Genomic DNA, 26,905 nt, shown 5'->3' on the forward strand with positions numbered 1-26,905 from the left:
AACATCTGGAAGAACACACTATATGCCTTAGCATAGAGAGGCATTGGTAACATGCATACAAACCTGATGCAAAGACTGGAATCAGGTAAGCCTCAATCAAATCGACCCTTTCCCACTCAGAAAACTTACATTCTATTCCAACTTGCCACCTTTTCTAACTTTCAGCGTGCCTTCCCAATTTCACTTAATTGGCCATAATTGTCAGGTCCACATTCAATGCCAAAAACCTTAATGTAGAACTATCAGAAAAACTTTTTTTTTCATTTTGGATAGAGTAAGGGAGGGTTATAACCCCTGCCAGATATTATTTTTCACCATCCGTGTCCCATTGTGGATGATTTTCCTTCACTTCCTGTCCCATAGCCAAACAGAGGAAATATCTGCAAATTAAGGGAATTCCCTGGGGACCCCCAGATCACCAGAACTAGTGACCCCGTTGAAAGATTTCCCCTCTTTTACTTTTCAGGGGACAACCCAAAATTTGGGTTTTTCTCTTACTTTCACTTTCAATGATAATGGCCAACCAGACATATAAAGAGGGGAAAACTCCTTATTAGGGGCACAGACAGCAATAAAAACTGACAGGTGTTCTAATCCTCCTCCACTCTCTCCAAAACTAAACAAAACGTTTTGCCTTTAGTTATACTTATTTTTTATTCTGAGGCATAGGGAAAGCTTCTAGGAGACTAATCCTCTCGCCTTTCTTTCCCATCCAGAAAAATTCACTTTTCCTGGTTGACCTTGGTGGCAGAAGCTTGAAAGTACCGTGACACCAGAGAGACCATCTCCTCTGCTTTATCTGTCCCAGTGATTATTATTATTATTGTACATGATGCACATCCTATGCATAGGTCACAACCCTCAAAGGCAACTTATCCGGGAGCCCCACCGGTACACCACACAATGTCTCACTCCCTAGCTTCCTTATGAATGGGTTGATCTCAACCACCTCTGTCCTCTGCTGTCACCATTTCGAGTTGGGCAGTGGTTATATCCCTCACGGTATTGTCCTTTGATTTTAACACAATTCTGGCATCCCTTGGATCCAGGATTCATCCAGAAGCCAAGTGTTGGAGTACTTGTTCTAACACCATGCTCCAGCTCTAATTGATTTCTGTACCTAGAGTGCTTACCTGTACCAAGTGTCTTTAGAGTCCTGGCAGCAGGAGCTGGAGGCACAGAGCAGCAATGCAAGGTAGCGTTGTACACTGACACCAATGTTTAACCTCACCCCTACTGGGCATATTGTTTTGCCACCAACTGGCCACTATTTTCTACCCCTACCTTGTGCAGGGCACTCTTGTTCTCCTTCAACCCCACTGGGCAGCACTTTTTACACTCAATGGGTAATATTATTCTCCTCGCCCCCTGCTAGGCACTGGTCTTTCTTCCAACCCCCTGCTGAGCACCGTTGTTCCCCTATCCCTCTCCAGGCACTATTGTTCCCCAACTGGGCACTAATGTTTCTCCCCACTTCTTGCTAAGCACTGCTGTTTTCTCCCACCCCTTTTGGACACTATTGTTCTTCCTAAACCTCCACTGGACCCGAATTTGCACTGTTTTTAGTCCATAAGTATAGATTGCATTAGTAAATGTACGTTATACATAGGGAAGTTTTTTTTTTTTTTTTAAACTGATGGGGAAACAATTACCTCCTATCTGGACTAAGACATCATCACTCCTCTTAGAAATGTTGGATGTGGATCTCACTTCACAGAAATAATTCCCAGAATCCTCCAGCTGAGCAGAGCGGATACCATAATGATTACCGTATTTATCGGCGTATAACACGCGCCAGCGTATAAAGTTTAGGAGGGAATTTTAAGGAAAAAACTTACATTTAAATGCCCATCAATGCAGCCTTATCAGTGTCCATCTGCAGCCTTGTCCATCATTGCAGCCTTACCCAGTGTCCATCTGCAGCCTTACCCAGTGCCTCTGCAGCTGTCAGGAAATGTTCCATCCGCTGGTAATATCTGTTATTTGGCATGCAGTACTGAGGTCCACCAGCAGGTGTCTCCTGGCAGTTTGGAACTGTCAGGAGAGCTTTTCCCTGTTAATGTTATGTCATCTTTGGGCCGCAGTACTGGCGTCCACCAGCGGATGGATCCTGGCAGTATGGAGCAGGTATTCCCCTCTGTAGACAGGTGTCACCTGACCTTAATTAGGAGAGCTGCAGTATAAATACCCGGCAATTGCAGACTTATGTTGTCCTGGTATTGTCCTTGAGCCCTGACCTGCATCCTGTTACTCTGATCCCTGATCCCTGATCCCTGATCCTGTAGCCTGAACCCTGATTCCTGATTCCTGATTCCTGATTCCTGGGACCTGTTGATCCTGTTTCCTGTCTGTTACCTGAACTCTGGACTCTGAGCCTTGTACCTGACCTGTCCCTCCTGTGATCCATCCTCTCTTGTCCTGTTTTTCTCCCTTCCCAGCTACTGATCTCCTGTTTATGACCCCGGCCTGGCTTGACTACGATTCTGGTACTCCCTCTTGCTACATATGCTGGTTGGTTTATATCACTGTTTGTTTGGTTGTTCACTCTGTATTGGTGGTGTGTTCACATATGCATTTTGCTTAATAAACTTACTTTCACCTATTTATGTCTGGTTCACTCTGTTGCAGTCACACAGTTCTGGTCACATCTGGTATATGACAAAATACCAGGACCATCCCTGACCAGAAGTGGCTGCACAGGGGAACCATTTTGATTCAGTTGGTTGCAAACATGAATGCCGATGAGGTTATTTATTTTTCTCTGCTGGCATCTGAAAGTGATGATTATTGCCGCCAGGCTTTGAAAGGATGGTCTACTGACCAGTTGTTTGCAACTATACGTTTGGCTCACTCCCTGGTCAATCAGGGTTATATATTGTTTGGGGAGGTGCAGCCTTTGATCAAGCTATGTACTGAGCTGGCCCTGCCCTGTATTCCAGAGGGCCGTGATGATTTCACTCCTCCTTTTGATATGAATCAGGTTGTATCTCTAGTATGGCTTTTTGAAGATGATCCAGACGATTTTTGTAAGCACTACTCAGCCTGTTCCCCACAGGTGATTGCGGAGTGCATTGTGTCTGCTCAGTCTTTTGTTAGACAGGGAGAGTTAAAGGCACCGTTTGTACAACCTATACTTTCAGCATGGTCTGACATGATGCAAGCAGCTCCAGCCAAACAAACCACCTCCGCCTCCAAACACCAGCCTATCCAAATGTATGTTATCCCATCATCCATGTCAACCGCAGTTGCAGCTCAGTATACGCTGCTCCCAACCAAATACTCATATCTGGTCTCTGCTCCCTGTACCCATCCTGCATTCAACCCACCTGCCTACAAACCCACAGGAACTTCCCCAGCTACTGTTACCTCTTCCCTGCCATATCCCAATCCTCCTTTACAGTCTGCTGCACCCCTCACCTACAGAGCTTCCGTGGCTAAGCCAAAGAAAAAACAAAAGTTTTTTCCAACCAAGACGATCCTGCCAGTAACCCAACCTGCCTCTGCACCAGCTAATCCAACCCAGTCTGACATCCCAGTGCCTGCCTTCCAGCCTGATGTCTCTGTGCCTGCCTTCCAGCCTGACGTCTCGGCGCCTGCCTTCCAGCCTGACGTCTCGGCGCCTGCCTTCCAGCCTGACGTCTCGGCGCCTGCCTTCCAGCCTGACGTCTCGGCGCCTGCCTTCCAGCCTGACGTCTCGGCGCCTGCCTTCCAGCCTGACGTCTCGGCGCCTGCCTTCCAGCCTGACGTCTCGGCGCCTGCCTTCCAGCCTGACGTCTCGGCGCCTGCCTTCCAGCCTGACGTCTCGGTGCCTGCCTTCCAGCCTGACGTCTCGGTGCCTGCCTTCCAGCCTGACGTCTCGGTGCCTGCCTTCCAGCCTGACGTCTCGGTGCCTGACGTCTCGGTGCCTGCCTTCCAGCCTGACGTCTCCACTTTCCAGCCTGATGTACCTGCCTTCCAGCCTGATGTGCCTACCTTCCAGTCAGATGTGTCCGCCTTCCCGCCTGATGTCTCGGTGCCTGCCTTCCAGCTTGATGTCTTGGTGCCAGTGTTCCAGCCCAAAGTCTTGGTGACAGTGTTCCAGCCTGAGGTGCCAGTGTTCCACCCTTTGGTGCAAGTGTTCCAGCCGAAGGTTCCAGTGCCTGCTCTCCAGCTTGATGAGCCCGCTGCCCAGCTTGACATTTGTCCAATGAAAACCGAAAAAAGTTTGTCGATGGAGCATACACACGGTCGGATGTTGCCTTAAAACAGCTAATTTGCATGTTTGTTGTCAAAAAGTCCAATCGTGTGTACGGGCCTTTATACTTGAGGGTTTGTATTAGGCTTGGGATTCATTTTTATTAGAGATTAGAAGCTGAGTTTAAACATTAAAGTGTTATTAAATGTATTTTTTCTAATTATCGTAACCACTTGACCTCCAGAAGATTTACCCCCCTTCCTGACCAGGCCATTTTTTGCGATACGGCACTGCGTTTATATTTAACTGACAATTGCGCGGTCAAGCGACACTGCACCCAAATAAAATTTATGTCCTTCTATTACCACAAATAGAGCTTTATTTTGGGGGTATTTGATCACCTCTGTGGTTTTAATTTTTTGCGCTATAAACAAAAAAAAGATTGCCAATTTTGAAAAAAAAAAAAAAAAACAATATTTTTTACTTTCTGCTATAATACACACCCAATAAAAAAAAACATGCAAAAAAATCTAATTTCTTCATCAATTTTGGCCAATATGTATTCTGCTACATATTTTTTGTAAAAAAATCCCAAATAAGCGTATATTGATTGGTTTACGCAAAAGTTAAAGCGTATTTTAATTTAATTTTTATTTTTTTTACTAGTAATGGCGGCGATCAGCGACTTATAGCGGGACTGCGATATTGCGGTGAACAGTCAAGACACTAGCTTACACTTTTGACACTTTTTTTGGGGACCAGTAATATTATTATAGTGATCAGTGCTAAAAATATGCACTTTCACTGTACTAATGACAGTGAAAGTTTCACTGTCATTAAATCACTTAAATGTGTCCCTAGGGGGTGTTTTACTAAACTGTGAGAGATGCTTTGATTAGGGGAAGGGCTGAGTCCAGCCTGCCAGGCCATTTCATGTGGCTCTCACACCTCTCCTGCAGCAGTGGCACCCCCTTTTCTTCGCCCCCACCTTGTCTCAGAACTCAGCAGCTGAGAGGAGGACAGAACTCCTCCTACAGAACCTGCACCTCTCTGTTCAGCTGCAGAGCCCCCACATCTTCGCTTTCCCTGGTCTCAGCATTCAGCAGACTCCGGCAGATGACTCCAGCCCTCCTCTGGTCCTCCTCCAGACCCTGCACTTTCTGCTTCCAAGCTCTGCCCCCAGCTTCTTCCCAGCAGCAGTACAAGGTAATATTGGTACAGTAATATTGGTAATATTTGTCTGATGATTAGAAAAAATATTTTTCTGTTACCAAAACTAATTTTTCAATAAATTATACAATAGTTGTACATTGGAATATCTCTACCATAATCCTGATGCAGAGTTTGAAATCCCTTCCCCAACTCATAAAAAAATATTATATTGCAGATTACCAGTCATTAGATGTGGTGGCTGCAATTACTTTTATTTCAAGGCTTTTTCCATTGTTTTCCCCTTCTAATCACACACTTTCTACTCCCAGGGTGACAACGCTAATTTAATGTACTGAATCTCTGGAGGAACAGCGTTGTCACCCTAGGCTACTCTCCTGATTTGGACCACAAAATCCCCCTCTTCTCCTTATCCCCTTTACATAGAAGGTAGGTGGTGTGTTTAAAGAAGCTACACCCAAACTGCCCATTTCCTAACGGACAAGGTATTGGATAGAAAGATCTGGATGCCGCACACTGGATAAAGTAGAAAACTTGTCTTTATTGTAGAGATAGGACCATCAAAAGTACAAGACAATCATGCAGGATGTACAGGATCAGCTGACGCGTTTCACACTCGAAAATGAGTGCTTACTCATAGCTGGCAATTATTGGAATGACTAACATTTATATACCCTAAGAAAGACATCATGTGATCACATAATTAGATGAAAAAATGGGTAACAGCTGGAAACCAATTTTGTGGAGTCTTGGCATCTGCTGACAAGTTAGTACCCTGTTTCCCCTAAAATAAGACCTAGCATGATTGTCGGTGATGGCTGCAATATAAGCCCTACCCCCCAAATAAGCCCTAGTTAAAGTCCTTGTAGGTCTTATTTTCAGGGTAGGGCTTATTTTCGGGGAAACAGGGTAGGGCTTATTTGGGGGGTAGGGCTTATATTGCAGCCATCGCCGACAATCACGCTAGGTCTTATTTTAGGGGAAACAGGGTATGTTTTCCAATAAAAGAGACTCTAAAAAAGTGATATTTAAGTCACTAAAAATGACCCTAAGTCAGTAGGAATGAAAAAACGTAAAAATAAACGTAATTATATAACCGTATGTGTGTAAACAAAAAAAAAAAATATATAATATATATTATTATATTGTTGTTTTTTATGTGTTTATCAATATATATGTGATAAAACGTGAAGGGGATGTGATGTGAATGTAAATTAAAAAAAATAAATAAATAAAAATATATGTGTAGATTAAGTGTAGACATAATGATATATATGTACTACATATAAATATGTATGTGCTATATATAAAAAAATATAAAGTGAGTGTTGTGGTAATATGAGTATGATAAAGAGCAAGGAATGTAAAGTGGAGACAAAAGTTAAATAGGATTTATAGACAAAAGTGGTGTAAATGTTGTTAATTGCTGTAACATAAACAACGATATAATGTATCACAAATGTGTTTAAAAAAACTGCGTGTATATGTATTCAAAATATATGTTGCAGTAGAACGTTCAAAGGGTATGTGAACAAATGGAGTTGGGATTAGCTGGCGAGATTTTTTTGTTCTTGACGTCACTGTTTATCTTTATTATTAAAAAACATTAAAAAACCTTAATATATACTTTAATTGTAGTCTTACTTCCACGATTTACACACAACTTCATGCTACATCATTAAAGATTTCTCTCTCTCACTTTGAACATTCCTGCATACCCATACACAAAACGATCTCGTTTCACAATCATCCATTGTGGTCGGCTAAAACTAGCATCATAGCATAGCATTTTTTTTCTATCCAGCTAATCCCAATTCCATTTGTTCACATACCCTTTGAACATTCTGCTGCAACATATATTTTGAATACATATACACGCAGTTTTTTTAAACACATTTGTGATACATTATATCGTTGTTTATGTTACAGCAATTAACAACATTTACACCACTTTTGTCTATAAATCCTATTTAACTTTTGTCTCCACTTTACATTCCTTGCTCTTTATCATACTCATATTACCACAACACTCACTTTATATTTTTTTATATATAGCACATACATATTTATATGTAGTACACATATCTCATTATGTCTACACTTAATCTACACATATATTTTTATTTATTTATTTTTTTTAATTTACATTCACATCACATCCCCTTCACGTTTTATCACATATATATTGATAAACACATAAAAAACAACAATATAATAATATATATGTGTGTGTGTGTATATGTATATATAATTTTTTTTTTTTTTTTACACACATACGGTTATATAATTACGTTTATTTTTAATACTGACTTAGGTCATATTTAATGACTTAAATATCACTTTTTTTAGAGTCTCTTTTATTGGAAAACATACTAACTTGTCAGCAGATGCCAAGACTCCACAAAATTGGTTTCCAGCTGTTACCCATTTTTTCATCTAATTATGTGATCACATGATGTCTTTCTTAGGGTATATAAATGTTAGTCATTCCAATAATTGCCAGCTATGAGTAAGCACTCAGTTTCGAGTGTGAAACTCGTCAGAGGATCCTGTACATCCTGCATGATTGTCTTGTACTTTTGATGGTCCTATCTCTACAATAAAGACAAGTTTTCTACTTTATCTAGTGTGCGGCATCCAGATCTTTCTATCCAATACCTTGCTCTATTCAGCATTTAGCCAGCACCTGGGACTCTTCAACTCTGAAGGCTTCACATTAACTTTCTTCTGCCACTCCTATGGAGTATCTATGCAAACATATAGACAAACATTCCAGATATATATCAAAAACTTCAAACATGCTCACCATCCAAGACATCAAGCTTCCCTATATGATCAAATGGGAGCAGGACATCGAGGAAACACTTGATTTGTCAGAGGACGCAATGTGCCTCCAAAAACCTAGTCAAAACATTCCAAATAGAGGCCAATTACAAAGTGTTTCTGCAATGGTACATGATTCCTGCTAGAAAAGCCTTGTGGGCCCCGGGTGCCTCCCACCTCTGCTTCAGGGGTTGAGGCCAGGAGGGCTCGGCTTACCTTGTGTGGTGGACCTGCCCAAAGGTCAAAAGATTTTGGATCCTCACATATCATTTTACTAACTCACTTACTGGCGTGAGACTGACTCACTAAATCCCCACAACAGGCACTATTGGGCCATCCAGTGGAGGGAGCACCAAAACCCATAACACGATTGATAACATTTATAATCATAGTGGCTTGTATCACTGTTGCTAGATCTTGGAGGTCTCCAGTGGTTCAGTTTGAATTATTGAAGACAAAGCAGTCTTGGCTCATGATCAATGAACGCCTTTCGGTGCTCTTAAATGATAAACTGCCATTGTTTGAAAACATGCGGGATCCCTGGATACGAAACCTGATGGGTGATACCATATGAATTAGAAACATCTCCCCAGGCCTGGAGTGGACACTTGCCCATACCTCTACATTCCTTCTTTTCTTTCTTCCACTGCTATGGCTTCTTAGACCCCTGTTCATTTGGGAAACTTCCTTGACTTACGGCTGTTTGAGATTTCGCATTTTCTATGGAAAACTTTTCGATGTCCTACTGAGTTTGGATACATAATCTATGCATATAATTTTGGAGTCAGCTAGTTAAGTTAGGGGGGACCTCGACAATGGCCGTCTATTCAGAACTCAGGGACTATTAATATTTTTGTATTTTGTTGTGCTCTGACTAACTTTTTAACAGCGTGACTGGTAATGGTCTTTTGTACTTTTCTATCTATTTTAAATGTGCCTTATTCGTTCATGGAAAACTTAATAAACACATTAAAATTGAAGGTAGGTGTGTTATAGTTCACAGAAGATAGCTATGAAAGCTGATAGCATTGTTTGAGACTTCTGTTTAGTGCCCAGGAAGGAAACTGGATTTCTGTGAGGGCCACCAGGTGTTTTTTCATACATAAAGAAAATGGACTTAACCTGAATGAAGAAGGTGGCTGGTAAGATGGTGGCTGCATTAGAAAATGAATGCAGCCTCCACATCTAAGGACTGGTAAGCTGCAATATTTTATACAGTTCTTGGATTTAGATATACTATAAGTTGTAAGATGTGAAGGTTAAATCAGACCTTTACTAAAAAATTGTTTAAAAAATTGTTAAAGTTACGCTTATCTTCTTCCTTCCTCTACACCCAACTAATGTTCAAACTTTTTTACTTTCAGGGAGCGGGTACCACTTCCTCAATCCTCTCCTAGAAGAAGATGTCAGTTTGGTCCTACCTCCACCCACCTGCAGGACAGGTTTCACAGCATGGCACAATCTTGGGCATGCACAGTGGGGAGATGGCTGCAAGACATCAGGAAGTCACAGCCAACTCTCATATGCCAGATGGTGGCACTGGATTATACAAAGCCAGGCAAAGAATCGGAGAGCTCTGGTCACCATAGACTGGTAAGTAACTGTTTGTTAATAAAGTCAGCAGCAACAGTAATTGTAGGCGCTGACTTAATTTTTAAGAACACTATTGAAGTTCCTTTTTCATTGTTAAAGGACAAGTTAAGTGTTAAGCGTTTAGATCTTGGAGGGGGTAGGTGTTAAGAGCTCATTTTAGCTATTAGCTTAGGTGCAACCTATTGTCATATTTGAGAGTTAGGTGTTAGGTGTCTGATGTCTAAGCTAAGGGATATGTTCTTAATTAGTAAAACACTAGACAGTTACAATATGTCATCTAGATCTCTGCACCCGGCACTGAATACCAGCGCCAGTGGTTGAATCCTAAAGCTGAGAATAACCTTATCACCATTTTCTTGTCCTCTACAAATTTTGTGGTGAAATCCACAGGTAGCAGGAGTGTCCCTATTTTACATTGCATTGGGCTGCTGTTATAGGCCTAACTTAATAGTTCCGCTTTCTTTGTGCCTACTATTAAAGGATCCCTGACAATAGTGTAAGAGGATCCAAAAAGTTAGTTATCAACATTTATATCTTCCTGGCCAACCACTAGGGGGTTCATTGCTAGTGGTGTACAGGTGCAGTCTATTTTTTCCACTGCAGGTGGCGCTAGTCTGGAACAGCAATACAGCTGGAGGAGGAAGTCAAGAGAAACTGTGTTTCTCTATGATTCCCTATAGCAGTGTTGTGGATGGCTACATTGGATCTAGGTGACCCTGGTGGCCATCTTGAGTCATGCAGAGTCTTTTTAAGACCCTGCCCCCCCCCAGGTTTTTACATGCATTTGTGAAGTGACTAGTGAAGGGAAGCTGGGGAGAAGCTTCTACTGGTGGACATACCAAGGGGTCAGTGTGCTGCTCTACAGTCTGAAGAGTACACAGCTCCAATCTCATTTAAAGTTCCTTTTTCTGTATTGACTGCGAGTAGAAATTTGGAGTCTGCACTTTTTGTTCTTTGTGTAACCTGTGCCCGAATCCCTCTGTCTCTGAGTTTATTTGGTCATATAATTTACTCTGTTGAACTGTCTTAAAGTGACAGGCTCCCACTTTCTTCCACCCTACAAGTCAATGATTCAACCTTGAAGTTAAAAGTCAGCCCACTGAGCCACTTGGGGGTCCTGAACTGCCTCCAGTGGGTGAGGGGGTGCTACATACCAAGAGGTTTGTCCACCTGTTTGTTTTTTAGGAACTATTATGCCGCGTACACCCAGTCGGATTTTCTGACGGGAAATGTTGTATGTGAGCTTGTTGTCGGAAAGTCCGACCGTGTGTACGCTCCATCGAACATTTGCCGTCGGACTTTCCGCCAACAAATGTTGGCTTGCAGGTTCTCAAATTTTCCGTCAACAAAACTTTGTTGTCGGAAAGTCCGATCGTGTGTACACAAGTCCGCGCACAAAAGTCCATACATGCTCGGAAGCAGAAGCGGTCGGTCTTGTAAACTAGCGCTCGTAATGGAGAATTAACATTCATGACGTGGCAAATTATGAAATCTCCAAATACAGCGCACAATTCTCTTCTTCTTTAATGGGATAATAATGAAGCTGCTTTGCTGGTGATACTGATGGAGTTATTGAAAACGAATTTTCAAAGCCTTTTATTTTTCAAGTGATATCAAGAATAATAATAGCGCAAAATAAAAAACGCAAAAAGAAAAGCGCAAATCAAAACTCACCAAACTTCTATTAACATGAAATTAGCAGAAGGAGCCCAAAGGGTGGCGCTAAAGAGCTGAAAAACCACGTAGTACGTCTAGTACGTCACTACGTTCATAATTGTTGGCCAACATTTGTGTGACCGTGTGTATGCAAGACAAGTTGGAGCCAACAACCTTCGAAAAAAAATCCACGGTTTTGTTGTCGGAAAGTCCGATCGTGTGTACGGGGCATTACAGTTGAGACTGGGCATCATTACTAAGAAATTTTGGAGATAGTTAATTTTCTGGGTAATTCATTGTTACTGTGAATGCTGATCATCACAAATCTGAGTCTTCTGTTTTGGGTTTATAAAATGGTACTCAATTCTTTGGATGGTCCTGTAATTGACTCACCGTTTATCTCGACCAATATCTCCAGACTCCTCTTCTTTACACTGTTGGCTGCCGTTGTCACTTCACAGGAATATTTCCCAGAGTCCTTCACCTGAGCGGACTGAAATCCATATTGATTATATGAAGTGAATTCTCTGACATTCCGTCCATCTTTGTGAAAAGCAAATTTCAGTTGTGTCCTCGGTCTGAGCGGGCTGAGACTAGTGTCACATGTCAGGGTCATCTCATCACCTTCTACCACTGGATACGAGGTCACATTTATCTCTGGAATTTCAAATAGCTCTAAAAAATAATCATATAGACAAACAGTAATAGTAATGTATCTTCTGTACTGATCATTACTGAGTGCAGAATTCACATCACACCTGTACAAAATTCTGCAGGTGTATTATTTTGTACTTGGAGATTTCCTTTATTTAACCTCATCACTGCCATGGGAGTAAATGCTATGTCTGTAGCAGCCATGGTTGCCAACCGCCCATAAATTTACAGACAAATCCTGTCCGTAAATGTCCGGGAACAGGTACTGAGTGCCAGTAAAAAAGATGGCTGTGGTCAACTTTAACACAGCACATGCGCAGTTCCAAAGCCAGGCAAATGGTACTTGGCCTCAGGTACATGGTGACGTCATGGCATCTGGCGCCTTTTCTGAAAACTGAGTTTGAGAACACAAAGAGGGGAAGCGGGAGTGCTGACCAAGGAGTAGAAGAGGATCAAAGACAAGCAAGGCTGACTGAGGCTTCCCTACCTGCACCCAAGCAATGACAGATGAGGTCAGTGTGACAGCTCCAGCCAGGCCACACAGTCTGTGGGAAGGGAGTCACTGATATAATGGGGGTAGTGAATACAGTAAGGTAAGGGAGGACACTGATATAAAGGTTTCCCCTTATATCAGTAACTCTCCCTTACCTTAGTGTATTCACTATGCAGAAGGTGGTAGGTGTTTGAATTGTTCCCCTTTATATCAGTGTCCTCAGAGTTCTCCTTTTTATCAGAGTCTGCAGGATTCCCCCTTACATTGCAAGGGAGAACTCTGCGGACCTGGATGTAAAGAAGAACTCTGATGTAAAGGGGGAACGCTGTGGACCATGATGTAAGGGGGAATTCTGTGGACTCTGATGTAAGGGGGGCACTGGTGACACTCAGAGTCCACGGCATTCCCCCTTACATCATGGTCCACAGCATTCCTCTTTACATCAGAGTTCCCTTTTACATCCAGGTCTTCAGAATTTAAGGGGGACCTCTGTGGACTCTTGTGTAAGGGTGGGGGGGGGTTGGTGATCAGAGACCCCATTACAGCAGAGTTATCCTTTACATCAGGGTCCACAGAGTTCCCCTTTACATCAGGATCTGCAGAGTCCCCCCTACACTGAACCCTGCGGACTTTGATGTAAAGGAGGGGAGAACTCTGTGGACTACGATGTTCAGGGGAACTCTGTGGACTCTGATGTAAGGGAGAACTCTGTGGACTGTGATGTGAAGGGGAACTCTGAGGACTCTGATGTAAAGGAGAACTCTGAGGACACTGATGTAAGGGGGAACTCTGTGGACTCTGATCTAAGGAGGAAGTCTGTGGACTCTTATGTAAAGGGGAACACTGATATAAGGGGGAACTCTGATGTAAGGGGGCACTCTGATGTAAAGAGAGACTGTTAGAACCCTGATATATAGGGAAATACTGGAGATATAAGAGGGGACTCTGATGTGACCACAGGGTTCATCCCGACTGCTGCACTGTATACGTTGTTTTGTATGTTACTTATTCCTGACCCCTGCATTCTATACATTATGTTGTACATTACATAGTCCTGACAAAGGTGTTCATTGTCCCAATAGTTGCTGTATTTATTGAAGTTCTTCTAGGTAGGCTCAGTCAGTCAGCTTTTTTGTGTACTTGAAAACATATCTAATAGAAATGTTTAAAGTGGTTCTAAAGCCTTAAGGTTTCTTACCTTAATGCATCCTATGCATTAAGGTGAAAAACCTTCTGTGTTGTAACATCCCTCCAGCCCCCCCCCCCCCCTTTTTCCTAGCTGAGCCCGACTCGATCCAGCACGAGCGCAGGGTCTCCCTCCTAATTGGACTGATTGATAGCAGCAGGAGCTCCTGTCAATCAAAAGCTTGGACATGGGAGCGGGTCCGATTCCCTCTGTCTGTGTCAATGGACACAGCAGTGGGACTCGAGAGCGAGTGTGCATGGATGCCCCCAGGGAAAGTGGCTTTTTGTGGGGGCACCCATCAAAGAGGAGAGGCCTGGAGCACCAGTGGGTGACCCCAGAAGAAGAGAATTGGAGCTGCTCTGTACAAAAGCACTGCACAGGGCAAGTAAGTATAGGCATGTATGCTGCTTAGACTGAAATAAAAATGAGGGTTAATACTGCTATAATTTAAAAAAAAAATGATCCCTTGTCCTGAGGTTTATTTGTGTCTTGTTAAAGGGTGCTTCCAGATTCCGATAAGCCCCCTGCCTGCAGACCTCCACAACCACCACCCAGGGTTGTCAGGAAGAGGCCCTTGTCCCCATCAAACCCAAAGCACACCCCCATGTTAAGGGCACATATCATTTTATTAGATCACTTACTGACTCACTAAATCCCCACAACAGGCACTATTGGGCCATCCAGTGGAGGGAGCACCAAAACCCATAACACGGTTGATAACATTTATAATCATAGTGGCTTGTATCATTGTTGCTAGATCCTGGAGGTCTCCAATGGTTCAGCTGGAATTATTGAAGACAAAGCAGTCTTGGCTCATGATCAATGAACACCTTTCAGTGCTTGATGGATGCATAAATGATGGACTGCATTGTTTGAAAGCACGCGGGATCCTTGGATACGAAACCTGATGGGCGATACCAGTTGAACTAGAAACATCTCCCCAGGCCTGGAGTGGACACTTGCCCATACCTCTACTTTCCTTCTTTTCTTTCTTCCACTGCTATGGCTTCTTGGAGCCCTGTTCATTTGGGGAATCTTCTTGACTTACGGCTGCTTGAGATTTCGCATTTTCTATGGAAAACTTTTCGATGTCCAATGAGTTTTAGATACATAATCTATGCATATAGCATAATTTTGGAGTCAGCTAGTTAAGTCAGGGGGGACCCCGAGAATGGTGGTCTATTCAGAACTCAGGGAATATTAATATTTTTGTATTTTGTTGTGTTCTGAATAACTTTTTAACAGCGTGACTGGTTGATGGTCTTTTGTACTTTTCTATCTATTTTAAATGTGCCTTATTCGTGCATGGAAAACTTAATAAACACATTGAAATTGAAGGGGGGTGTGTTATAGTTCACAGAAGATGGCTATGAAAGCTGATAGTATTGTTTGAGATTTCTGTTTAGTGCCCAGGAAGGAAACTGGATTTCTGTGAGGGCCACCAGGTGTTTTTTCATAAAGAAAATGTACTTAACCTGAATGAAGAAGATGGCTGGTAAGATGGTGGCTGCATTTGAAAATGAATGCAGCCTCCACAAGGACTGGTAAGCTGCAATATTTTATACAGTTCTTGGATTTAGATATACTATAAGTTGCAAGATGTGAAGGTTAAAGCAGACCTTTACTAAAAAAGTTGTTAAAGTTACGCTTATCTTCTTCCTTCCTCTACACTCTCTAATGTTCAATTCTCTTTTTACTTTCAGGGAGCGGGTACCACTTCCTCAATCCTCTCCTAGAAGAAGATGTCAGTTTGGTCCTACCTCCACCCACCTGCAGGACCAGTTTCACAGTATGTAGGTGTTAAGAGGTAATTTTAGCTATTAGTTTTGGTGCAAAGTGTTGTCATATTTGAGAGTTAGGAGTTAAGTGTCCAAGCTAAGGGATGTCCTTAATTAGTAAAACACTAGACAGTTACAATATGTCATCTAGAAGGCACCCTGGTGGCCATCTTGGGGTCCTGCAGAGTCTTTTTAAGTTCCTGCCCCTGGGTTTTTGCACGCATTTGTGAAGTGACTAGTGAAGGTCTGGGAACGGGTACCGAGTGCCCATAAAAAAGATGGCTGCAGTCATCTTTAACACTGTGCAGTTCTGAAGACAGGCAAATAGTACTTGGCCCTTGGTGGGAGGGGGGTGGGGGGCGGGTGCAATGTGACGTCATGGCACTTGGTGCCTTTTCCAAAAATTGAGTCTGAGAACGCAAAGAGGGAGAGCGGAAGTGCTGACCCAGGAGGAGAAGAGGATCAAAGGCAAGCAAGGCTGACTGATCCTGTCCTCAGTGCCCTCCTTGCACCTAAGCTATTGTGGAGGAGCTCAGTGTGACAGCTCCAGCCAGGCCACGCAGTCTGGGGGAGGGAGTTACTGATGTAATGGGGTAGTGAATATACTAAGGTAAGGGAGGACACTCATATAAAGGTCCCCCTTATATCAATAACTCTCCCTTACCTTAGTGTATTGACTATACAGAAGGTGGTTGGTGGTCACCAGAGCCCCCTCCCCCCACATTTAGAGTTTGCAGTGTCCCACTTAAATTAGTGTCCCCAGGGTTCCCCTTTATTTCAGATTCCCCCTTACAGTGCAACGGGGAACTCTGCGGACCTGGATGTATAAAGGAACTTTGATGTAAAGGGGGAATGCTGTGGGCCATGATGTAAGGGGGAATTCTGCGGGCACTGGTGACCCTCAGAATTCCCCTTTACACCAGAGTCCACAGCATCCCCCCTTCATGGTCCACAGCATTCCTCTTTACATCGGAGTTTCCCTTTTACATCTGAGCCTGCAGAATTCCCCTTTGCACTCATGTAAGGGGAACTCTATGGACTTTTGTGTAAGGGAGAGGGGAGGGTTTGGTGATCAGAGACCCCATTACATCAGAGTTATCCTTTACATTAGGGTTCAAAATGTTTCATCAGGATCTGCAGAGTTCCCTCTTACACTAAACCCTGAGGACTCTGTTGTAAAGGGAGGGAACTTTGTGGACTCTGATGTAAGTGTGAACTCTGTGGAGTCTGATGTAAGGGAGAACTCTGTGGAGTGCGATGTAAAGGGGAACTCCATGGACTCTGATGTAAAGGAGTACTCTGTGGAGTCTGATGTAGAGGGGAACGCTGAAAACTCTGATGTAAGGGGAAACTCTTTGGACTCTGATTTAAGGAGTAAGTCTGATGTGACCACAGGGTTTATCCTGACTGCTGCACTCTATATGTTGTTACTTACTTCTGACCCCTGCACTCTATACATTTTGTTGTACATTACATAGTCCTGACCAAGGTGTTCATTGTCCCAATAGTTTCTGTCTTTAATGAAGTTCTTCTAGGTAGGCTCAGTCAGCTTTTTTGTGTACTTGAAAACATATCTAATAGAAATGTTTAAAGTGGTTCTAAAGCCTTAAGGTTTTTCATGTTAATGAGTTCTATGCATTAAGGTGAAAAACCTTCTGTGCTGCAACACCCCCCCCCAGCCCCCACCCCCCTTTTTCCAACCTGAGCCCAACCCGATCCAGAGATGTGCATGAGCGCAGCATCTCCCTCCTAATTGGACTGATTGATAGCAGTGGGAGCTCCTGTCAGTCAAAAGCTGTGACATGGGAGCGGGTCCGAGTGAATCTGTCTGTGTTAATGGATGCAGCAGCGGGACTCAAGAGCAAGCATATAGGGAAGGCCCCAGGGAAAGTAGCTTTCTGTGGGGGCACAGAAGAAGAGGATTGGGGCTGCTCTGTGCAAAAGCATTGCACAGGGCAAGTAGGTATAGGCATGTTTGTTGCTTATTTTGAAATAAAAATGAGGGTTTAATACTGCTTTAATTTAAAAAAATGATCCTTTGTCCTGAGGTTTGCACATGAATTGCACATGTCTAGTAACCTGTAGAAATTTTTAAAGCGGCTAAGGAGATTTTTAAGTACCGTAGTTTGTCGCCATAGAGAGAGAGAGAGAGAGATCATGTGTGGCCATAAAAAAATGACAGTTGTGCTGACCAGACATGTGTGGTTAGTTTTGTTTCTAATCAAAATTTGGACACATTTTTTGCAAATTTGAATGTATTTAAATTTTTGAAATAAAATAGTAATTAATCTGAATTAACTAAATAACATTTTGTCCAGAATTCAAATCAAACTTGAAAACAAATTCAAAATATAAACATATTGCTGATTTCCTTCAAAGACTGTGTGTATTAGTGTAATGCCCTGTACACACGGTCGGATTTTCCGACGGAAAATGTGTGATAGGACCTTGTTGTCCGACATTCCGACCGTGTGTAGACTCCATCACACATTTTCCATCGGATTTTCCGACCCACAAAGTTTGAGAGCAGGATATAAAATTTTCCGACAACAAAATCCGTTGTCGGAAATTCCAATCGTGTGTACACAAATTCGATGGACAAAGTGCCACGCATGCTCAGAATAAATAAAAGGGATGAAAGCTATTGGCCACTGCCCCGTTTGTAGTCCCAACGTACGTGTTTTACGTCACCGCGTTTAGAATGATCGGATTTTCCGACAACTTTGTGTGACCGTGTGTATGCAAGACAAGTTTGAGCCAACATCCGTCGGAAAAAATCCTAGGATTTTGTTGTCGGAATGTCCGATCAATGTCCGACCGTGTGTACGGGGCATTAGAATATTGCTATCTTCCAACATTTGAATTTTGAAAAGAATAGAGTAAAGTAACACAGAATAGAATATAAAAGAATAGACTATAAAAAAAAAGAATAGAATAGAATAGAATGGAATAGAATAGAAAAAAATAGAATCGATTAGAAAATAATGAAATAAAATAGAAAGAATAAAGTCGTCTTCTGAAATTTGAATTATGAAAAGAATAGAATAGAATAGAAAAGAATAGAGTAGAACAGAAAATAATACAATAAAAATGAACAGACTAGGAAATAAAAGAATAGAATAGAAAAGAATAAAATAAATAAAAATAAAATAGAAAATAGAATATAATAGAAAAAAATAATAGAACACAATAGAATGTAACAAAATAGAAATAATTGAACTGTCCTGCACAATTCAAATGCAATAAATTTGAATTTGAATCTCGATTCAATACTTTCGGTGTTTCGGTCAAATTCGAATAAACAAAAATAAATGAATTCCGAAAAAGAATTAAACACATTAAATGAATTTAACTACGGTATTTAAAATAACAAATCGAAATGAAACTATTTTTTTCATTCTGCACTTGTCTAGTACTGACAGCAATGACCATCCTTCATGGTTAATTCTGAACTCTTGATCTGTAAAAATTTGGGGTACCAACATTTTTCACCATATCACAGGTGTGGGCTTATAGCTTCATATGTTTGGTATCTATTTGATTGACATAACCCCATCTTTTATATATTTCCAAAAAATGGATAACATATTGTGTTTGTGTGCACTAAAATGAACATATTTTTACTGTGGAATTATGAAATTGAAATTTCCACCATTTTATTCTCCAGGGTCTCTGCTTTCAGAAAATGTATAATGTGTGGGAGTGTAACTAATCTTCAGGCCTAAAATGTGCATTTGAAAAGGGTATAATATTTCTTTTTAGCTATCCAAAGGGTAGATATGTAAAGACCCCATGACTTACTGTGTATGGAGATAGAAGCTTCATCTGTGAAAGGTACATAAGTTTTCCAAGTATTCGGAGTTATTCCCTTTGTACATTTGTATCTCCCGATGTTCATCATGTTTACAATTCCTACATGAAATTCAGATGTTTCCCTCCAGTTTTGAATGACAGAATCTTCCTTGTAGAACATTGTATAGTTTCCAGTGTAGCCAGAACGATGGTGACATCTCAGAGTCAGATCATCTCCTTCATGAACATGGAGAGGAACCTGCAGGATCACCGAGCCTGGAACACAGAGAAGATCACATGAGAAGATGGAGGACAGACACAGAATTGTTCCCACAACCATTTGTAGTATAGATGTATAGTAGATGCCTCCTGTGTGTAACCTCCGTGACTTATCATAAATCTTTCATTTATCAATTATTCTGAATTAAAGTGATCCCATCACTAGCATAACAATTTAGGAGAAAACGCTGTAAGAGAAGATGTCCAATACTTATCTGTCTGGCAGGCAGTGAGTCCAATCTTCTCTCCCAGGTTTTGGTACATGTTGTATTGGCCAGCAGGGAGCACCCCAGAGTACTGCAAGGGGTACTACCTAACATGACTGGAAGTGTCGGATAGCAGTAGTGCTGGTCGCTCTGCAACAGCTAAGTAGTAATGAACCAAACTGCCCTGGACTCAGTTCAAGCAAGGTTCTGCAGGGTTCAGCAAGGTTTGGATGCTGAGCCCCATTGAGATCAACAGGAGTCAAATTTGTCAAATAAAAAATGCCAGTTTTTTAGTCTAAATGGTAAGGGGGTGTAAGAAAATATCATGGGGTGAGCACTGCCTGGGGAACATGTACAAATACAAATACTATTTTTAAAAGTTTCATTTGGGCAAGAGCAGTGACTTTTTTTTAAAAGCACTGACATATTCACCGACATTTCCCTCCCGTTTTCTTATTTTAAAGCAAAACTAAACTTTCCTTTTTTTTTTTTCCAGGAGCCTGCTCCTCCACTCCTACCACATGCTCTGGCCGGTGGTTGTGGGGGTCTGTGGGCGAGGGGCTTATCAGAGTGTGGTAGTCCCTGTAGTGATATAACCTTCAAAGAACGGGTCATGGCCCCAATGTAATGATTTAATATATACAGTGGGTAGGTGATTAATTAGTAGTTATTATAATGATGATGTAAGTACTCTTCCGCAGCAACCCAATTCTTCCAGAGAGATGCACTTTATTGACTTCCAACACAGATCAAGGTCCAAAGTCCACAGATGACAAAAAATACAACAAAGTATATATAACTTAGAGTCCCATTTTTCCTAGATTTGTGCCTTCATAGTCATACACAGACAGAACCCTCCTAAACTATAGACTGAACGCCATGTTATATTCACTAGACACTGAATGGCTGAGCAATTTGATTGGCCGTTTACATTCAGTCCTTTGATATGCTTTGGTCTTTTAGACAGACAACAGCCCCCAACTGTGAACAGCTGTAGTCATAAACCACCCCAATTTGCACTCCCGCATATTAACATCAACAAGTCCCCTTAGATATGTGTAATTAGATTAGATTAACAGATACCACCTGAATACCCTTTGAAATGTTCAATTAGGTTAACAGGCCATACCTCACACACCTAGGTAGACTTGCATAAGATTAACACATCAAAGGGTCTTCAGCTGCCCCCTTGCTATGTTAAAATTCAGTTGGCTCGGACAAATCAACCATTGTCAATCGTAGTCATCGTACTGTGTGTGTACATACATATAATAATGTCCCACATAAATCGGTGAACATATTACAACAGTCCCTTTTAAAAATAAAGAATAAAAGGACCCTCAAATACCCCCAAAAAATAAAAATTCTGAACCCTAAAAAGTCCCTCGTTGTAAAACATCATCAATTATGACGCCTGCTGCCCCCCCCCCCAAAAAAAAAACCACTGACGTCCTGGTGCACACATCAGATCCTGACAGTACTTCTAGTTGAATGACTCCTCCCCGAGCTGTCACCAGAAATATAAGAGAAGAAGAGGGAGTAGTGGTGATATTTGGTCAGATTCGGCCAATGTTATGTACAAATATGCCCTGTGCCCATATTTCTGCAGTGATGTCACCTCTGTCCCCGCCCCTTTGGTTACATGTTGGAGATTCCCGGTGATGTCAGCGGTTCCTAGGAACACAGAAGCACCCGCTGCTTCCTTATCATCCACTGACCATGGGAAGCTGTCATATATAGAAGCATAATAGACATGTGCAGAACAAAAATAATAGTTTTGTTTCCATTCATTATTTACAGTTTAGTTAAGTTTGTTTAATTTGTTTAATTTATTTGAATTCAAATTGATTAGAATTTTCAGAATTCGGTCGATATTAAACTTAATTCAACCGAATTTGGAAAATTCAAATCGATTCCATTTGAATTGCATTTGCATCGAATTCCATTCTAAATTGAATTTACTGTATTCTGTTCAAAAATCCAATTTTGGAGGACTTCTTTTTTTTCTATTCTATTATTTTATTTTATTTCTATTCTATTCTAATTCAAATTTATTCTATCTTTATTTTCTATTATTTTATTTTCTACTATTTATTTTTCTATTCTATTTGAGTTTGAACTTATTTAAAATTCTAATTTTGGAAGAATGTTATTTTCTTATTATTTTATTCTATTCTATTCTATTCTATTCTATTCTATTCTATTCAAGTCTAGTCTAGTCTTTTTCTATTCTATTCTTTTCTATTGTATTCAGATTCAAATTTATTCTATTTGAAATTGGAATTTCAGAAGATGGTTATAATCTATTTTATTCTATTTTTTATTCTATTCTATTTCTTTTTCTATTCTATTTTATTCTCTTCTAAAATTTGAATTATATTCGAAAACTATTCAAATTCGAATTTGTCCGAAATTTTGTTTCGTTATTTTGGATTTGTTTAAATGCGTTACTATTGTAATTGTATTGTAATAACGAAAAATTTGTCCAAATTTTGATTCGGAATGTTACGAACCGCATAAAGCATAATACCGCTTCTATGTACGATCCTCAGTTCCCACCAACAAGGAGCTGAACATGCAAAAGTTTTGGCGCTCATCCGAAGGGAGCAAACCATCATCTCATCTCTACAACTAAGTATTCATCATCTTCTTTTCAAGGGTTCTTCTATATCAAATGTTATATCCTAGTTACAGGGTCATTGTAAGGATCGTATCCATTGTGATGCACAGCAATAAATTCAGGTCCTGAAAATGGCGTCATGATCTTTAAATCCTGAACTCCAAGCAGATATAAAAGACATACATTAATGCAGCTTACTTCTCATAAATACACTGATCAGCCATAACTTTTATATAAATACAATGATCAGCCAATAACATTGATTATCTTGTTCCAATGGCATCTGAAAGTGGGTGGGATATATTAAGCAGCAAGTGAACATGTTGTCCCTGAAGTTGATGTTTTGACAGTAAAACTATCAATCGCAGTTTACTGGATCTGCTACTAATGGCATGGTGCCAGAAACCACAGTGTACCTTCAGAGGTCTAGTGGACTCCATGCCTCAATGGGTCAGGGATGTTTCTGGGCAAAAGTGTGATCTATTCAATTCTTCCTGACTAACGACACCACTAAACAAATGATTTACTCCTTGGTCATTTCCTGCCTCGACTACAGCAACTACCTCCTCACTGGCCCACCCTTACACAGGCTATCCCCCTTCTGTCTATTATGAATGCTGCTGCTAGACTAATACACCTCACTAACCGATCCATGATCGCTGTTCCTCTCTGCCAATCCTTTCACTGGCTTCCCCTACCCCACCATATGTACCCCATACAAGGCCATCCACAACATCGCCCCCAGCTACATCATCAACCTCATCTGCAGATATCGCCCAAATTGTCCTCTCCGCTCCTCCCAAGACCTCCTGCTCTCTAGCTCCCTTGTTACCTCCTCTCATGCTCACCTCCAAGACTTCTCCAGAACCTCTCCCATCCTCTGGAACTCCCTACCCCAGTATGTCCGGTCAGCCCCTACCCTGTCCACCTTTAGGAGATACCTGAAAACTCACTTATTCAAGGAAGCCTACCCCACACCCACCTAAGAACTGTACCCACTCCACCTCCATCAGATCATCCCCCGCAGCTATTACCTTTTGTACCACCTCCCCCTCTCTTTAGATTGTAAGCTCAACCAGCAGGACCCTCCTGTCCCTTCTCTATTGAACTGTATTGTAATTGTACTGTCCACCCTCTACATTGTAAAGCTCTGCGCAAACTGTTGGCGCTAAATAAATCCTGTATAATAATAATAACAGTACTAGATGTGTTGTCATAAAGTTATGGCTGATCGGTGTAAATCATATTAATGCAAAAAGTGTAAGTATCTGAATTTGACTTTGTATCAGACTCTTGCGGTTCCTGTACAGCTGAGCTCTGAGGAAGGGAAAAGCAGCACAAAGATCTGCAGTTCTAACAAAGATCTTGCTGATAGGATGGGAGAGCAGAGTGACAGAGAGATGAGCTCATCAGTCTGCTGCTTCTCAGTCACTGGCTGGGGGAGGGACAAGACCTGTAGGTGTTACTGAATTGCAGCAGAAAAAAATAAGGTCTCCTGTCCTGCCAGACAGGACTGTACTGTGTGACAGAGCTGTGCAAATCTGAGCACTGCATAGACAAAATATGAATCCTTTGGCAGTTAAAACAATTCCTATAACATGAGAGCCCCTAATGAAGACAACTGCTGGCTACACTAAGAAGAAACATGTGGGTACTGCTTGATAATAAGTTTATTTTATTGTGTCTGAAAACATAGTAAATGGTAAATTTCCAAATATGAAAATAATGAACTGACCAAAAACAACGTCCAGTCTGGTTGTGTCACTTCTTTCTGTACCGGCCTGGCAGCTGTAGTCCCCGCTATTCCAAGTGATTGCAGATATAATGGTATAGATTTTTTCTGCACTTATCCAGTTACCATCTTTGTACCAGATGTAGGTCAGATCTCCTCCAGAGGACCCCACATCACACCTCATTGTTATAGACTCTTCTGTGAAGATCTTCCTCCAGTTTGGGGTGAAGGTGACCACAGGAGTCACTGCTGATCCTGAAGAGGAATAAAGTGGAATTCTAACTTCTGCCATGGTAATTCCACACAATAAAATGTAATATCTTCTAAGAAAGTTGCATGACATGGTACTCAGCCAACTGAACCTTCAGTTTATTATTATTATTTCATGTACTTATATAGCGCCGTCAACTTACACAGGGCTTTACATATATATTATACATTCACATCAGTCCCTACCCTCAAGGAGCTTACAATCTAAGGTCCCCAACTCACAGGGACAAGTTTTAGACAGGATCCAATCAACCTACCGGCATGTCTTTGGAGTGTGGAAGGAGACCGGAGGAAACCCACACAGGTACAGGGAGAACATGCAAACACCCAGGCAGGTGGTTGGGATTCAAACCAGCAAACCTCTTTACTGCTAGGTGAAAGTGCTACCCACTACACCACTGTGTTTAATTCATCTACATAGCTAGTAGGGATGAGCCGAACACCCCCGAACAGACAAAAAGTTTGTGTAAACACTGTTAAAGTCTATGGGACAGGAACATGAAAAATCAAAAGTGTTCATTTTAAAGGCTTATATGCAAGTTATTGCCATAAAAAGGGTTTGGGGACCTGGGTCCTGCCCCAGGGGACATGTATCAATGCAAAAAAAAGTTTTAAAAATATCCATTTTTTTGGGAGCAGTGATTTTAATAATGCTTAAAGTGAAACAATAAAAGTGAAATATTCCTTTAAATATTGTGCCTGGGGGGTCCCCTTAGTATGTCTGTAAAGTATCGCCTGTTTCCCATGTTTAGAAAAGTACTGCAGCAAATTTTCATTTCTAAAGGAAAAAATGTAATTTAAAACTACTCGCGGCTGTAATGTATTCCAGATCCCAGCAGTATACATAAAAAATCATTTAAAAAAACAGCTTGGGTTCCCCCCAGTCCATACCAGGCCCTTCGGGTCTGGTATTGATATTAAGGTGAACGCCACGCCCAATTTTTTTTTTTAAATGGTGTGTGTGGGGGGGGGGGGGGTCCCCCCAAAATCCATACTAGACCCAAGGAGCCTGGTATGGACGGGGGAACCCATTCAGTTTTTTTCTTAATTCTGTCCTAGGGCTCCCCTTAACCACTTCAATACACTATATTATATATTATACCCTGCACTACATACCCTGCACTGTATTATATATACTACACTGAGGGCACTATACTCTAAACTTTAGTATATATATATATATATATATATATATATATATATACACTAGTCTGACTGTATATATATATATATATATATATATATATATATATATATATATATATATCAAATACACTGCAACTAACTAACTAACTAAATAAATAACTAACTAACCTGCCTAATCTAGCTCAATCTCTCTATCTCTGTCCATTATAACACACTATACGGGCATTCTGTAAGCAGCCTTATATAGTGTGGGGCGTGGACTTAGTCCCCCTGAGCCATGATTGGCCAAAGGCACCCTGCCTTTGGCCAATTATGGCTCTCGCTGAGGAGCGTGCTATGATTGGCCAAAGCATACAGGTCAGGTGTATGCTTTGACCAATCATCATACAGCAATGCACTGCGGTCTTGCAGTGCATTATGGGGCGCTCGAATTTGCGGCCCCATAAAATTTGCTGTTTGGCTTGAACTCGAAGCTCATCCCTAATAGCTAGTCATCGTGCGTCACATTTAGAAGGACTTGTATGGCTAAGTACATTTTTCCCACAGTTAGTTAGGGTTCTTCTCTGCAGCCTGCTGGCCGGGGAAAGGTACTACTACTCAGGCTGTGATTGCCTTCTTAGGAAAACAAACCTACTATTACCATATTGTAAAAAAAAAAAAAAAAAAAAAAAAAATAAGCAGAGTGGTGGATATCTATTTCTGTAGCTCTGTTTATAAACATCACTCCAGAAATTTCCCTATTAATGCCTGTAAATTGAGCTGTTCTTGGACAGCTCCAGTCACACACGGTGTACAGAGGTGATCTGAGCAGCTCGGTACCATGTGATCGCTGTGATGACCAATTGCCATGATCAAATGCGAATTAAATACTTACAGCCAAAAAGAAAAAGAGAAAGGTGAAGACCTTATATCCTAATATCTGATGTAAAACGTACATAAAGAGGCAGCGCTAATTTTCCCCACAATCATAGTGAAAATCAATATAAAAATATTTTCTACATATACAATGCTGTGAAAATTATTTGCTCCCTTCCTGTTTTTTTTTTTTTTTTGCATATTTCTCACACTTAACATGATTGTAAACGATCACCATGTAAAACAACCCATTCAGTTTAACCACTTCAGCCCCGGAAGATTTTACCCCCTTCCTGACCAGAGCACTTTTTACAATTTGGCACTGCGTCGTTTTAACTGACAATTACGCGGACGTGCGACGCTGTACCCAAACTAAATTTGCATCCTTTTTTTCCCACAAATAGAGCTTTCTTTTAGTGGTATTTGATCACCTCTGTGGTTTTTATGCGCTATAAACAAAAAAAGAGTGAGAATTTTG

General features: G+C 41.3%; 1 protein-coding gene across 1 annotated transcript in view; it reads right to left on the reverse strand.

Moving 5' to 3' along the window:
* LOC141116645 (uncharacterized) overlaps positions 1 to 26,905 on the reverse strand; it is a 133,892-nt gene that overhangs the window by 101,977 nt on the left and 5,010 nt on the right. The window contains exons 3-5 of the mRNA XM_073609037.1: positions 24,160 to 24,411; positions 19,329 to 19,595; positions 11,810 to 12,091 (exon numbers count right to left, since the gene is read on the reverse strand). Of these exons, the coding sequence (XP_073465138.1) occupies positions 11,810 to 12,091; positions 19,329 to 19,595; positions 24,160 to 24,411 (801 nt within the window). The remainder of the gene's footprint in view (positions 1 to 11,809; positions 12,092 to 19,328; positions 19,596 to 24,159; positions 24,412 to 26,905) is intronic.

Source organism: Aquarana catesbeiana, linkage group LG13 (assembly GCF_042186555.1).
Source record: "Aquarana catesbeiana isolate 2022-GZ linkage group LG13, ASM4218655v1, whole genome shotgun sequence".
In the NCBI taxonomy this organism is placed as follows: domain Eukaryota; kingdom Metazoa; phylum Chordata; class Amphibia; order Anura; family Ranidae; genus Aquarana; species Aquarana catesbeiana.